The following is a 14913-nucleotide window of genomic DNA, read 5'->3' on the forward strand; positions in this document are numbered from 1 at the left end:
TTGTTGTGTAATTTATATTGATATAAACATGTATGTATTCAAAATGCTTAGAATAAATAAAGAATATGTAATATTTAAAAATTCCCAATGTTGTTCGATACCTTGGTACGATATTGAAAAAGATCATGTAAACCGAATTTTGTTTACTAGGCGACTTCCGAAACCGAGGCGAGAAGGGGACGGATGTTTATAAATCGAGGCGAGACCGTTAACGAGACATTTACAAATGAACACGAGACAACGAGCGAGACAGGCATTTACAACTCTCAGCGAGAACAAGACAGAAACTGCATGTCTCGTCTCGATAGGATCCTACTGGTGAGGTTGTGAACCAACCAAAGGACGCGTTCGGGGTAATGCCCGGTTCGAGTGGCCATATAGGTAAAAATGTTCTATCAGTATTCCTGCACAAGAGGGTCTGGTTCTCACCCAGGTTCATATCATTGGATGAGTAAATGCGGTTGGATCGTGGTGTTGATCACATCACTTCCACTATGTCCAAGAATGTGTGAAAACATAAGGTAATTTCATGCAAACGAAACCTTTTTTTTTATTATTTTCAGGCGGAGGGGACAAGCAATTATTTTCCAGCAGGACAAATAACACTTTTTCCGTTGAGGGGACAAACAACACATCACGCATGCGTGGCGGCCATAAGGGACATTTTGTGCGGCGGCCATGTTGGGTTTTCCTTCGACGCTGACCTGGAGTCGTGCAAAACTTATGAAGAATAATGTTGTTTATTGAGAGGTAAGTTGATTATCAGTGTGTTTAATTCTGTTATACTTATGCACGCTATATATTTAATCTGTGTTGTGTAACGTGTGTGAAAAGTGGAAGTGGAACAAGACAGATTCAAGCCAGTGTTTAAAAAATATTTCGTTTTGTTTGTTTAATTAAAATACATGGACGTAAAGAAGCACTGAACTTCTCACACCTCATGAAACTATAATCACGAGAAATAAGTTGCCTGCGTTGTGTGTAGTGAAAAAGTGAATTGTCGAGAGGCAAACTACTTCCCTGCATGTTTTTACTGTTAAAAATAGCTATATAGTTTTCGTTTACGGGATATGACTCCCCCTTAATTTTGCACAAAATTTGTCCTCTTCTTTTTAAAAAATGTTGTTTCTCACTTCCCTGTGCGTAGTGAAGAGGCGTAGAATACCATGTAAGTTGTTATGTTCAGAGCCTCTATCTAATACAAATTACGAATCAACTAATTTATCCTGTGACATCGTTATGAAATGTAAGTCTAGGGCAGCACCACAGCCACGGTCATGCAATTTTTTGAGTCTTACACACTGTGGCTAGTGGGTAGCAACAGCTAAATTAAGCAGCTTGGATATATATGCTAACAACATCAAACATGGGCTGCCTAACCTACTCACGTGTGCATACAGTTTTTCATCTATTTGTCCCTTAGGTCACGTGTAGAAGGGCAGTTCAGTAGGATATGCTTATCCGTCTCCTCCCCCTCGCACAAAGGATATATCGTTTCCCCTGCTTCGTTTATCTTTCTTAGTTGTTTCCATCCCCCTAATCTGAACCATGCCAGCCGCGCCTCTTTCATTTTTTCCCACCACCTGGATATATTTCGCTTTCCCCCATTCTCTCACTCTTAACTGTTTCCTGATTGAGGTCCTTGTTTGGCAGTCTGCTATTATTTCCTGTCTGTCTATGTCGAGTAGCCTGTCCCTGATTTGATTTTCTGTTCAGATGACCCCCCCTTCCTCCCTCTTCCCATACCCAAGCCATTCCGCTATTATATAAGAGATTTTTCACTTCCAGGCCCCAGCTGTAAACTTTATCCTCTCTTGTCTGTATTTCCAAACATTGTCCCCTCAGCGTAGTTTGGCCCTCTTGTGATAATCGCATCCAATATTTAACAACCCTCATCCGTGCTTGTACCGCGTCTCTGTTCAGTCCCAATTCCTTAAGAATCCCACAGTTGGCCGTGCCTCTGCTTACGCCCATTACTCTCTTATAAAATTCTGTTTGTATGCCAATTATTGTGTTGTCCCCCCGTAACCCCAACAGTTTTATTCCATAGTACAGGGAGGTTATTTCAGTCGTTCACCGCCAGCGTATCGGCCGTTCAGCGGACTCTTCATGCAACAGGTCCCGGCAAATTGCGTTCAGGAAGTCCGTAACAGAAACCGCTTGTTTTGTAATGTTTCCACTTTTCACAATTACAGTTACAATTACAATTGAAATAAGCACGTACCTTGTCGCAAGGATGCTGTGTGTGTGTGTGTGGAAAAGGTGTCCTCCCAAATACAAATATTTCTGGCACCTTATTTCTGACAGAAAATCTTAGATTAGACATCGCTACTTTATCGTCAGTTGTCAGAAAGGGAAGACAGCATCCCGGCGCATAAAGCAAACCGAAAGCGTAAAATGATATTTAAAAGTAATAATAATGATGATCACTAACCTCCTGTGTTATAAGAGATGTTGAAAATGACCTCCTTTAACAGCAATACAACACGTTTCTTAGGTTCAAGAGATCCGGTCTATCGTAATTCCCTGACCACTTTTCTGCAAGAATTCGTTTTCACGTAATTATCGTACATAAAAACTCTCTGTTCAAGACTATATTTGTTTAACGACATAACTAATGAATGAATAACAATTAACACACAATAAAGCACTGGCCATGAGTAGCAACACAGTATAAACAACACGCGTACTGATAAACGCAAACAGAAGTGAACTTGAACGTACACTGACTAGTCTGGTAGCCGACAGTGTTGCTAACCATTTTTCGGCAATGTCCCTACAGACGTAGTCAAAATGTCCCTACAACTGACCAAATGTCCCTACGCCAAGTAAAGCGACTAAAAAAATTATCACCTCATGAGCATGCAAAACAGAAGATAAAATATACACATTTACTTACCAAATCTTTCTGCTCGGTGCTTCCACAATTAATGAAGGAGCGAATTTACATTTGCCTATCCTAACTTAACCTAACCGTACCTGGAAGCGGACCCGGCGCCTACCCAGCGTCGAATAACATGGGTACCTGGTGGAAACCCTGGGGGGTAAAGGCGGTCAGGGGCGTGATGCTGATCACATCACCCCCACTCACGACCGGATCAAGAAAGTGTGGGGCGTTACCCTCACACCCCCTATACGCCTTCATGGCGTGGTGCTATGCACAGGGGAACACTTTACCTTTTTTGTACCTGAATGGTTCGTGGGGCTATCCGTCAATGGTTTGTTGGGCTACCCGTTTTTCGAGCCCAAATTTTAACTATGTTTGCCTTGCCTAACCTAACTTAACCTAACCTTACCGAGAATGCTCAGTGGGGCTATTCCTGAATGGTTTTGCGGTAATTGTGATTACGAACCGATAAAAAATATTTTTTTCGTATCACTTTAACATCATCGAAGACGCCATTTTCGTATCCTGCAATTTTATGATTGATGTAATGTTGCCAAATTTACCTGTAATCAAATCAGTTCTTCTACATCGTGATTGTCGCTGTCACATGTAAGCATGTTCTTTGGGCAATATACTGAAATGAATAAGTTTATTAATTAGCCCTCCTGCACACTCCACCTAACAATCTGTATAACATTAACAACTTTTTTACTGTTCTCTTCCGCTATTCTTATACAATCCATGCTCTCCAAGTATGAAATCAACAGTGTGGCAACGCTGTAGACAGCGTAACTAATTGTAATTTGTTCATATCAACAAATATGGCTACCATACTTGTATACGGAGAATCATTGCGAGAATTGAAATGCTTATTTTACAACTTTTACACGTTAATTAACATTTTTTCCCCCTCACCCCAACATGTTAACTTGAGATAAATCATCACGAATAATTATTTCGTGAGTATAAGACGTAGCATAGAAATTACAGAAGGGTCCGGTATTGGAAATTCTTGCCTTAATGAATAATAGGGGTGTGCGGGACAGAATTTTTTGGGTCGAGACGGGATCGGGACGGTAATTTTTTTAAATCCCGACATTCGGGACTGAAAAATTTGCAATTTCCCGACCAAGTCGGAAAATTTTCGGGACGGGAAATGTTCGAAATTTCCCGAAGCACTGGAAATCTCGAATTTTACAAGTCATTTTCACTTTAAGTGATTGTTTTTGCATTTCTAGAATAAAAACTTACAATTTTCGATAAGTTCCAGAAACTTACAAGGCAGAAAACGTCGAGAATTAACGACTTTTTAAAGTAAAGGATCCCGCACACCCCTAATGAATAACGTTGAGTCGTTTACTGTTGATTATGTTATTTGAAGTCATACATGCTGCTGCTGTGCAGAGATAGATGTTGGTTGGTGATGCTGTATTTCCTGCAGTCTTTAACAATTCTGGTCCCATTTTATTTCCCTTTTTTGTTTTTGTTGAGTTGAGTTGAGTTGGTGTTTTAAGTCCACTTTATGCACAATAAGGCTAATCGGGACTGGACCTACAGTTTAAAGTGGGATCCGAACCACTTGTGCCTCCACGGGTATCGAACCCGGGACCCCTTGATTACAAGGCGACGACGCTACCACTGCGCCATCGGGGAGGCCCTTTTTTTGTTTTTGTATCACTTAACATTGAAAATATTCTTTCCGTTTCCGCTTTAGAATGTGGCAATGTTAGCACTATTTTCGCGAGAGTGGAAATGTTTTCAAAAAGGAACTTGCCTTGAAAGTTTTTGGTAACCGATAACATGTTTCAAAATTCTGATGGAGATTTGTTAGTTAGTTCTTTTTTCTCCTCTTCGCTAAAGTATCCAGATAAACTAATTCATAAAATGTCATTTACCAAGATTGAAAAAAGTACCTACGTTTTCCCTCATTTGGCACAATCTGTCCCTACGTTCTTACGCGGGAGAAATTTAGTGAAAAGTCCCTATGCTTAGGGACATGTCCCTACGGTTGGCATCACTGCCGACACGTGCAGTATGAAGCGCCCTCTCGCGGCTGACAGACAACTCACCCAACCCCCGATAAGCTGCCGGCGCTGTCGCGACAACTGAGGATAAAGTAGCGATGACTAATCTAAGATTTTCTGTCAGAAATAAGGTGCCAGAAATATTTGTATTTGGGAGGACACCTTTTCCACACACACACACACAGCATCCTTGCGACAAGGTACGTGCTTATTTCAATTGTAATTGTAACTGTAATTGTGAAAAGTGGAAACATTACAAAACAAGCGGTTTCTGTTACGGACTTCCTGAACGCAATTTGCCGGGACCTGTTGCATGAAGAGTCCGCTGAACGGCCGACAGGCTGGCGGTGAACGACTGAAATAACCTCCCTGTATAATGTACCTAATACTATTGATGAATAGAGGTTTTGAATGACTGGGAAAGGCATTTGAGGTGCCTTATTTATTGTCTTTATGACTTGTTCTATTGCAAATTTTGTTTTAGTTTTTCTTGCCCTTATGTGGTGTGTCCAACTCCCTGTCATGGAGAGTGTCGCCCCCAGGTATGTGAAGTTTTTAACCCGCTCGATTAACTCTCCCCCGTATGTCCATGACTCTTGTCTGCTAAATATGTATCCAATTTTTAAAAGCAATAATATTTGTTTTTTTAATGTTTACCTTCATTTTATATTTGATGCACCCCTCATATATGCTATCTATGCCCCTTTGAAGACCCTCTATTGTCTCGGACAAGATGACTATGTCGTCTGCATACATAAGGACTGGTATACTATGCACTCCTATACATGGGATAGAATCCTGGTCCATTTTAGTTTCATGCGCTACCCAATCTATGAACAGTGAAAATAGCACTGGTGATAGGATGCATCCTTGTTTGAGTCCCCCGAGCGAAGGTTGCAGTGCCGAGACTTGGTTTCCTTCGCATCTTACTCCGAATTCTACCCTCGCATATATTGCTTGCAGTGCTCTGATCATGCGCGCGGACATTCCCTTCTCATACAATTTTTCCCACAAAATATCCCTATGAACTTTGTCGAATGCTTTTTCAAAATCAATGAAACATGCGTATAATTTCCCCCGCTTCTGTTTTATTTTCCTCTGTACGAGAGTTAGTAATATGAATATGTTGTCTAACGTGCTGTACCCTTTCCTGAAGCCCGCTTGTAGTGGTGACATTTTGTCGAATATTTCTGTCCATTTTGGATCCTACGGTTTAAGATGTGTGAGTAGTATGGAGGCTCCCGGGAACAAGATCTGATTGGTCGAGAGCTGTCACGTGACTCTATGGGGGGCGTGGCTAAATGTTCGTAGTCTTGGAGGGTCTAAGTTAACCTAACTTTTGTGACGTCACGAGCACGGTCACGTGACTCTACGTAGGGTTTACGGGGGCGTGTCTCTGTATTTGTAGCGTTGGAGGCCATAAGCTAACCTAAGTGATGAGTTATTTGAGCCCCAAGTTGTGATTGGTTGAGACTGGTCACGTGACTTTGGTGTTGAAGTGTATAATCTTCACCCTGAGCAAGGAGTCTCGTGAGCACAAAGCTCTGATTGCTGGAGATTGGTCATGTGATTGGGCGATCTACATGGGTGTCATCGGGGACTTTCGGTTTATGTGTGACCAAGTTCTGACGTTACATGTAAACGAAAGTATTGTTGAGGAGCGTGCTGAAGCACGGAATGAGTCGGGCATGTCCTGGCATGTCTGTGTTGGTATCAGAGAGGTTGATAGCGTTGATGACTATAAGTAAACCTAAGCTTGGTCATTCTGTAGATAAGAAATGTACGGAGCATGATTAATCTTGGAATGAGCCAAGCCTGTCTCCGACATGTCTGTAGATATCGGAGACGTTGATAGTGCTGATGACTGTGAGTAAACTTATCTGTTGGTCACGTTGTTGATAAGAATTTTGTGGAGCATGAGCAACCTAGGGATGAGGCAAGTGCGTCTGTTGGGGTCGATGTCCGACAGTTCGAAAGGGATGGTGACTACAAGTTAATTTTATCCTTTGTTTGTTGGTCAACTTTTGATACGAACTGTGTGTAGCATGAATAAGGTCGGAATTGAGCAAATGTGTCTGTCTGAGTGACGTCAGAGAGGTCATCGGTGTTTGTGGCAATGACTAAATTACGTCTGCAACTTTTTTGTATCATATTTCGGGTTCTCTAGTTTTAAGTCCACTTTATGTGCAGAAAGACTAATCGGGACTGGATATACAACCGTTATGTATCTCTAACGGGTATCGAACCAGGGGTTCCTTGGTTATATTGTTAAAAATAATTATGGTTGAAGTTACACTTATGATGGTGATAATTGTAAAAAAAAAAAAAAAAAAAAAGAAAAGAAAAAAAGTGAAGTTCTTCCCTGTGCCCTGCACCACGGTATGGAGGTATGGAGGGGTGTGGAGATAAAGCCCCATTCTCTGTTATACACGGTCGAAGGTAGGGGTGATGTGATCAGCATCATGCCTCTGGCCGTTTTTACCCCCCCCCCCCCCAGTTTCCTCTAGGTACCCACTTAATACGACATTGGGTGGTTAAAAAAAAATAACAAAATAAATAAAAAATAAATAAATTGCGGTTTCCCCTTCTCGTCGGGGATATAATTTTTTTTTAAGATTTCATATGCTTGGAGGGAATGGTGTTTTTGAGTAACATTATATATTAAGAACTTTTTTATTATGCGAGAGCTACGCTAGAGACTGCAACGCAGGGGGGCCACTTCGTATTTGCGTTAGCAGACTAATTTCATGAGTAAATGTTTAAGATTTATGAAAAGAAAATGCGTGGAGCTGGATTTGTTTTGCTCAAAGTTGTGTTTTAAGGATAGACAATTCTCTAGTTCTTTAGGTTGCTCTGTGAAAAATTTGCTTCTACGTCTCCAAAGGTCAGTTGCAGGGAGGGGAGAGTTTATGTGCATTGCCAGGTTGAAATTCGGCAGTAGGAATTACGCTTGCCTGATAAGGGGATTGCAAACTGTATTTATTTATTTATTTAGTCCTGAATCAGAGAGGCAAAGTCAGTCAACTTTGTCAGTATTTATAGTCTCGCGTAGAAGTTGTTGGCAGTACAATTCGTGGTTGTGAGTTCTGTGCGCCACGACGTATTTTGGATCTGTGCGAGGAAAAAAGTCCACACCGTCGAGTGTATACTTTTCGGTCGATTTTTATTGTGGATGGATGAAGCAGAGGTGAACAGAAATGGGTAAGTGATACATATATATTATCGTTATTATTATTATTAAGTGTGCGTGTGAGATATGATATTCCATGTTTTTCATTCGGCATACAGAAGATAGTTAAATATTACGTACTTACGTATATTTCGGATCAACAGTTATAAAAATACTCCTTGTAATTCATTCATTCATTATTTAATTTGAAAGTTATCCTTATTTGGTGCGATGGCGCTGCTCCTAAAGCTACTAATTTTCCAACTAGGAATCGAATCAGGGAATTTGTAATTCAGAATGACATTGAATTATTCTATCGAAAATGTTAAATAAAATAAATAAACCATATTGGTGGGGATTTCTTTATAAATGAGTGCTTAAATGTATAACCACATAGGCTAATCGAAAATGGCTTCACAGGATGAGTGTGTGGAAAAAGAGCCTCGGTAATCAATAGACAATGCAAGAGTGTTAGTAATTTTAATGGTTAAAATCGAGAATGAACAACTCGAGGTGGCTAATTTCAGTATGAAATCAAAACGTTTAATTTCGTGTAATAAAAATATAAAAACAATTTTATAGTGGTTGTCAATGGGAATGTAAACTCAATAAGGGATAACTTTCTTCCAGATGAACTATCTTCTTTACCATCAACGGAAAATATTCTTCGAGAAATTGAGAGTTGTGTTGGTGTTGGTAGCGAGTTGAGAGAAATTTCTACACAAAGAATTGTGCAGGATATAGAGTCTGTAATCCATTCTTCACAAAATGTATGTGCTGTGCCGGAAAATCAGGACTGCAGATTTGACAATACTATATGTCCCCAGAACATTCTAGGAATGAATAATTGTGTTAATGTTGGTAGTACGTCGGAGGAAATTTCTACACAGAGAATTGTGCAGGAAATAGAGTCTGTAATTAATTCTCCACAAAATACAACTGATGTGTCGGGAAATCAGGACTGCAGATTTGACAATAATATATGTACCCAGAACATTCTAGGAATGAAGAATTGTGTTAGTGTTGGTGGTGATTCGGGAGAAATTTCTACACAGAAAATTGTGCAGGAAATAGAATATGCAATTAATTCTCCACGAAATACAACTGATGTGTCGGAAAATCAGGACTGCAGATTTGAGAATAATATATGTACCCAGAACATTCGAGGAATTAAGAATTGTGTTAGTGTTTGTGGTGAGTCGGAAGAAATCTCTACACAGAAAATTGTGCAGGAAATAGAATGCGTAATCAGTTCACCTCAAAGTGTATGTGATCTGTCGGAAAAACAGGACTGTAGATTAGACAATAATATTTGTACCCAGAAGATATTAGACGATATAAATAGTTTTGTTGGATTTCCATTACCCGGGAAAGAAACAGTATCCGATTCCAACCCCTTAGAAACCCAACCCAACCCACATGTGATTCAAACGGGGGGTGGATCAACACACAGAAGTGGAAAGGAAGATACTGTGGAGAAAAGTGATCGTTTTACTGTGCTGGATGAGTTTGATCGTCATTATAAAAAGTTTAATCTTCAAGGTAGGCAGATGAATGTACGTCTTCATCATGTTCCAGAAAACGAAAATCCTTTACAGTGGATTCATGACGGTTTGAACCAGATAGTAAAATTACTAACAAGGAATATTGAAGAAGAAGACCATGTTGGCTTAACTATAAGAAATGTCAATTCACCGAGAGATCCTTTTTGGATAAGTTTTCGACTAGCAACAGAACTTAATTCAGATGTGGTTTGGGAGAGCTTCGAGAAATTAGTTCAGAGCAATAGCAGTTTTTTGTCGTCTGATGATTTGATTTTCCATCTGCACCGTGTACGAGTGCCGTGTGGGACAGGACGTTTTAAGAAAGGTTTAGAGAATATGGACGAAGTTTGCAGAAAACGGTCTGGAATTATATGCATTACAAATAAGGATTACATGTGCCTTCCACGAGCAATTGTCGTAGCAAAAGCATATACACAACTTAAAGGCCATAATGAGAGAAGTAAATACCGAATGGGTCGCCCGATTGTCAAAATTGAAGCTCTGGAGTTATGCAGAGAAGCAAATGTGGTTGTTACAAAAAGAGGATGCGGTGTGGAAGAACTGAAAAGATTTCAAAATGTCTTGCCACAATATAGGATTGTTGTTTTTGCTGATCTCAGTGGTAATAATATAATGTTTGTTGGTAGTACCGATATAACAAGAACACCTCTTTACCTTCTGCATCATGAATACCACTACAATGTTATCACTTCGTTGACATCTGCATTTGCATGTGCTTATTACTGTGAACATTGCAGAAAGAAATTTGCGTCCATCACAAAGCACACAGATTGCTCACGTACATGTAATAAGTGTTTCCAGTCTCATGAAAACTCACCAGAAATTAGAGAGTGTTTAGATTGCAACAGACAGTTTCACGGGGATGTATGCTTCAATGAACATAAACGCAAACCAAAGAACGGGAAAAGTATTTGTGAGAAACTACACCAATGCCCTGATTGTCTAACAATTATTGCTATTAATCAGAGAAAAACAAAACATATTTGTGGTGAAGTATATTGCAGAATATGTAAGAAACATTGTCCTAGCGGTCATCTCTGTTACATTCAAAAATCATCACCTCCAGAAAACAAAAAACCCTTTATATTGATATTTTACGATCTTGAATGTACACAGGACAGCAAATATGACAATCATACAGATAGAACAGAACACAAACCAAACCTCTGTGTTGTCCAACAGATTTGCAACACTTGTAAAGACATACCTGATGTGTCGGTCCCCTGTAATTGTTGTGGGAAAAGGCAGTATATTTTCAAGGAGTCACCAGTGGAAGAGTTTCTGTCTTATATTAAAAATCTACCTCACAAATATGATATTTACTGTATATGTCATAATATGAAGGGGTATGATGGACATTTAATTTTGCGAACGATGATTACCCAATTCCAGGTTTTTCCAGAGATTATTATGAATGGATCGAAAATCCTATTGATGCAAGCGGGACATGTTAGATTTCTTGATTCATTGAATTTTTTGCCTATGCCGCTGTCAAGCTTACCAAAAGCATTCGACCTGCCCGATGGTAGGAAGAAAGGATACTACCCTCATCTTTTCAACAATTCCAAAAACAAATTCTACAGTGGACCATTACCTGATGTAGAATACTACCAACCAGACCAGATGAAACCGGAAGAAAGAGAAAAATTTCTAAAATGGTACAGTGAACAGAAAGACAAGAATTATGTTTTCAATGCTGAATCTGAACTCGTTGATTATTGTATAAATGATGTTGAGATCCTTCGACTGGCTTGCTTGAAGTTTAGGGAGACCTTTCTGCAAGAAAGTGGTATCGATGTTTGGAGAGAAGGTGTGACAATATCTGGTGTTTGTAACCTACTATATAGAAGGAATTATTTGCGTGAGAATACAATTGGTGTAATACCATCAACTGGATATCGTTGGGGAGACAACCAATCCATTGCAGCAGTTGAATGGCTTGTTTATGAGGAGATAAAAAGAGGAATATCTATTGAGCATGCTGGAAAAGGGTTAGAAAGAAGAATATCTGGGATTAAAGTTGATGGATATTATGAAGATGAAGAAGGTAACGGTCATATTTTACAATTTCACGGATGCTATTACCATTTTTGTGATAAATGTTACAGCAGCAAAAATGGAGAAGAGAAATTTGAAGGTGGTGACACCATGAATGCCAGAAGAGAGAGAACTCAAAGAATAACCCAACGCTTGGAGAGAAGTGGCAACAAGATTGAAGTAATGTGGGAATGTGAGTGGCGACAGTTAAAAAGAGAGAATCCTGAGATTGAAGAGTGTGTGAAAAACCACCCTATGACTATCAAGAAGCCTTTGGATCCTAGAGCGAGTCTAACTGGTGGTCGAACGAATGCCTCAAAGTTATATTACAAAGCTAGTGACGGTGAGAAGATAAAATACATTGACATTTGTTCTCTATACCCGTATATTTGTAAGTATGGAAAATTTCCCATAGGACATCCAACCATTTTTCTCGCCGAAGACTGTCCCAACATTGAGAATATCGAGGGGCTTGTAATGTGTACAGTTCTACCCCCAAAAAATCTCTACCACCCTGTATTACCCATGAAAATGAAAGGGAAGTTATTTTTTACCCTATGCAGATCATGTGCTGACGAGAATAATCAGGGAGAATGTATTCATAATCCAGACGAGAGATCCTTCACAGGCACATGGGTTGCAGATGAGCTAAGAAAGGCAGTTCAGGAAGGATACAAAATTACAAAGATGTACGAAGCGTGGCAATACCGAGTAACCAGTTTTGACCCGAAAACAAGACAAGGGGGATTGTTTGTGGAATATATCGACAAATTTCTAAAAATGAAGCAAGAAGCTAGTGGTTGGCCATCCAGCTGTAAAACTGAGCAAGATAAAGTAAATTTTATCTCGGAATATTACAAGAAAGAAGGAATCCATCTGGACTATGACAAAATTGAGATCAACCCTGGAAAACGGTGTCTCGCAAAATTGATGCTCAATAGTTTTTGGGGCAAATATGGGCAGAGACCAAATATGCCAAAAACCTCGATAGTATCACAACCCTCTGAGCTGTATACTGCACTCATGAATCCTTCCGTTAGTGTTAATTCGCTTATTCCTATGGACGAGAATTCTCTTGTTATGAATTGGCAACATGTAGATGAGGCAGTCGCTGAGTTACCAAACGTAAATGTAGTTATTGCTGCTTACACTACGGCAGGGGCGAGACTTCATCTGTACAAATATCTTGAGCAGCTCAATGAGCGTGTAATATATTACGACACAGATAGTGTTATTTACATCTCAAGAAACGGAGAATTTGAACCGGTGACGGGTAATTATCTTGGTGAGATGACTGATGAGCTGGAGATTTATGGTGATGGAAGTTACATAACGGAGTTTGTCTCCACGGGCCCAAAATCTTATGCATTTAATGTGAAAAACCCTACCACACAAGTTCAAAGTGGCGTCTGCAAAGTAAAAGGCATCACCCTGAACTATGCAAATACCAAGAAGATAAATATATTTTCGATGAAAAATATGGTGGTTAATGAGACAGAAGCAATTCATGTACATAACAATAAGAAAATTGTAAGAAGTAAAGACTTTAGGATCTTCAACAGACCTGAAAGTAAAATCCTGAAAGTGGTTTACACAAAAAGAAGAATCATTGAAGATCTGGATACTGTGCCTTTTGGATATTCAAATCCACAAAAGAAACAGCGCACGAAATAAATCTGTCAGAAGTATTTTTGATCCCGATAGAGGTTGATCATACGTGAAGGCCATACCTTAAAATAAATTTGTGTTTGCATACAGAGAAAATATGGAATGTAAGTTGGAACATCCCTTTTCTATGATTCTGGCTGGACCGTCTGGATGTGGAAAATCAAACTTTTCTTCGAGAATTTTACTACATCTTAAAAGTTTAGTAAATATAAATTTTATTAATATTACCTGGTGTTACAGTGAGTGGCAGCCCTTATACAATAGAGTTTCAAGTGACGTACAATTTCACAAAGGACTTCCCAACATGGAGGTATACACACCAGAAGAAGGACCCCATTTGATTATACTCGATGATCTGATGAGAGAAGCTGATAGTAGAGTTGTTGATCTTTTTACAAAAGGTTGCCATCATAGAAATATTAGTTTAATATTTCTATCACAAAATGTATTTCATCAAGGAAAAGGATGCCGTGATATATCATTGAATTGTCACTATCTTGTCTGCTTTAAGAATCCTAGGGATAAAGGTCAGATTCAGCATTTGTCTTCTCAAATTTATCCGGAAAATAAAAAATTCTTCGTCGAAATTTACAAGGATGCCACATCTCCACCTTATGGATACATTTTTCTCGACCTGAAACAAACTACGCCAGAAAAGTTTCGATTGAGAACCTGTGTGTTTCCGGACGACGAATATAATTACATCTATGTACCTAAATAAGTATTTTAATCACCGTGGGAAAATACCATTCCGTCATATCATCCCCAATGATGAAGAACGCTACATTGCTCCGAACTTTATCGAAATGCAAACCTGCAGTGCGACAAACCATTCTAAAAAATGCAGATGAATCCTTGGTTCATGACATTTCTGAATGTGCATATAATACTTTAAAAGGTAATGTTCAGTTGAAACAAAGCCAGAAGAAGAAATTAGCTCGTTATAAGCAAGTGTTAAGAAAGTTAGTGAAGCGTGGAACATCGTGGAAGAAAAAGAAGAAGTATATCATACAATCCGGAGGCTTTTTACCATATCTCATTGGACCGTTAATTAGCGGGATTTTTTCCAGTCTTTTTAATTGATGGAGCATGCAAACAAGATGATCCTGGTGCCACAGGATACATTCCGGAAAATACATCATCAACAACAACATAATTTTATACCGCTTTCCAATTTGGATGCAGAAATGAGTAAAATTTTGCACCAAAAAAAATTATCTGATGAAGAGAAATGGAATATGTATCAGCAAGTTCTAAGCAGATATCTTCATTTTGTACAAAAATTAAATTCTCCTATGGAAATTCCCATAATATCTAAAGAAAAGCATCAGGATCAAAATGACGAGAAGGATATAAATCAAGAATTGGAGCATGGTTGTGCACTTTCGGACCCAATTTACGATGAAATATTGGCGACCATCCCTAAAAAGTTTCATTCAAAAGCAGACATATTGTATCGCCGTCTGAAAACAAGTAGTAATATTCAATGGAATTCTCAAGGAGAGACCAAAATTTACAACAAGGTTATCCCCGGAAGCAATATCGTAGATCTTATCAGTGATG

General features: G+C 39.2%; 1 protein-coding gene across 1 annotated transcript; it reads left to right on the plus strand.

Annotated features, from left to right (window-relative positions):
* Window positions 1–11127: 11127 nt before the first annotated feature.
* Window positions 11128–13356, plus strand: LOC145989149 (uncharacterized). The gene has a single exon (XM_083124441.1). It carries the CDS (start codon window positions 11128–11130, stop codon window positions 13354–13356), a length of 2229 nt encoding a protein of 742 aa, XP_082980567.1.
* Window positions 13357–14913: the final 1557 nt, after the last annotated feature.

Source organism: Lepisma saccharinum, chromosome 6 (assembly GCF_977018435.1).
Source record: "Lepisma saccharinum chromosome 6, izLepSacc3.1, whole genome shotgun sequence".
Classification (NCBI taxonomy): domain Eukaryota; kingdom Metazoa; phylum Arthropoda; class Insecta; order Zygentoma; family Lepismatidae; genus Lepisma; species Lepisma saccharinum.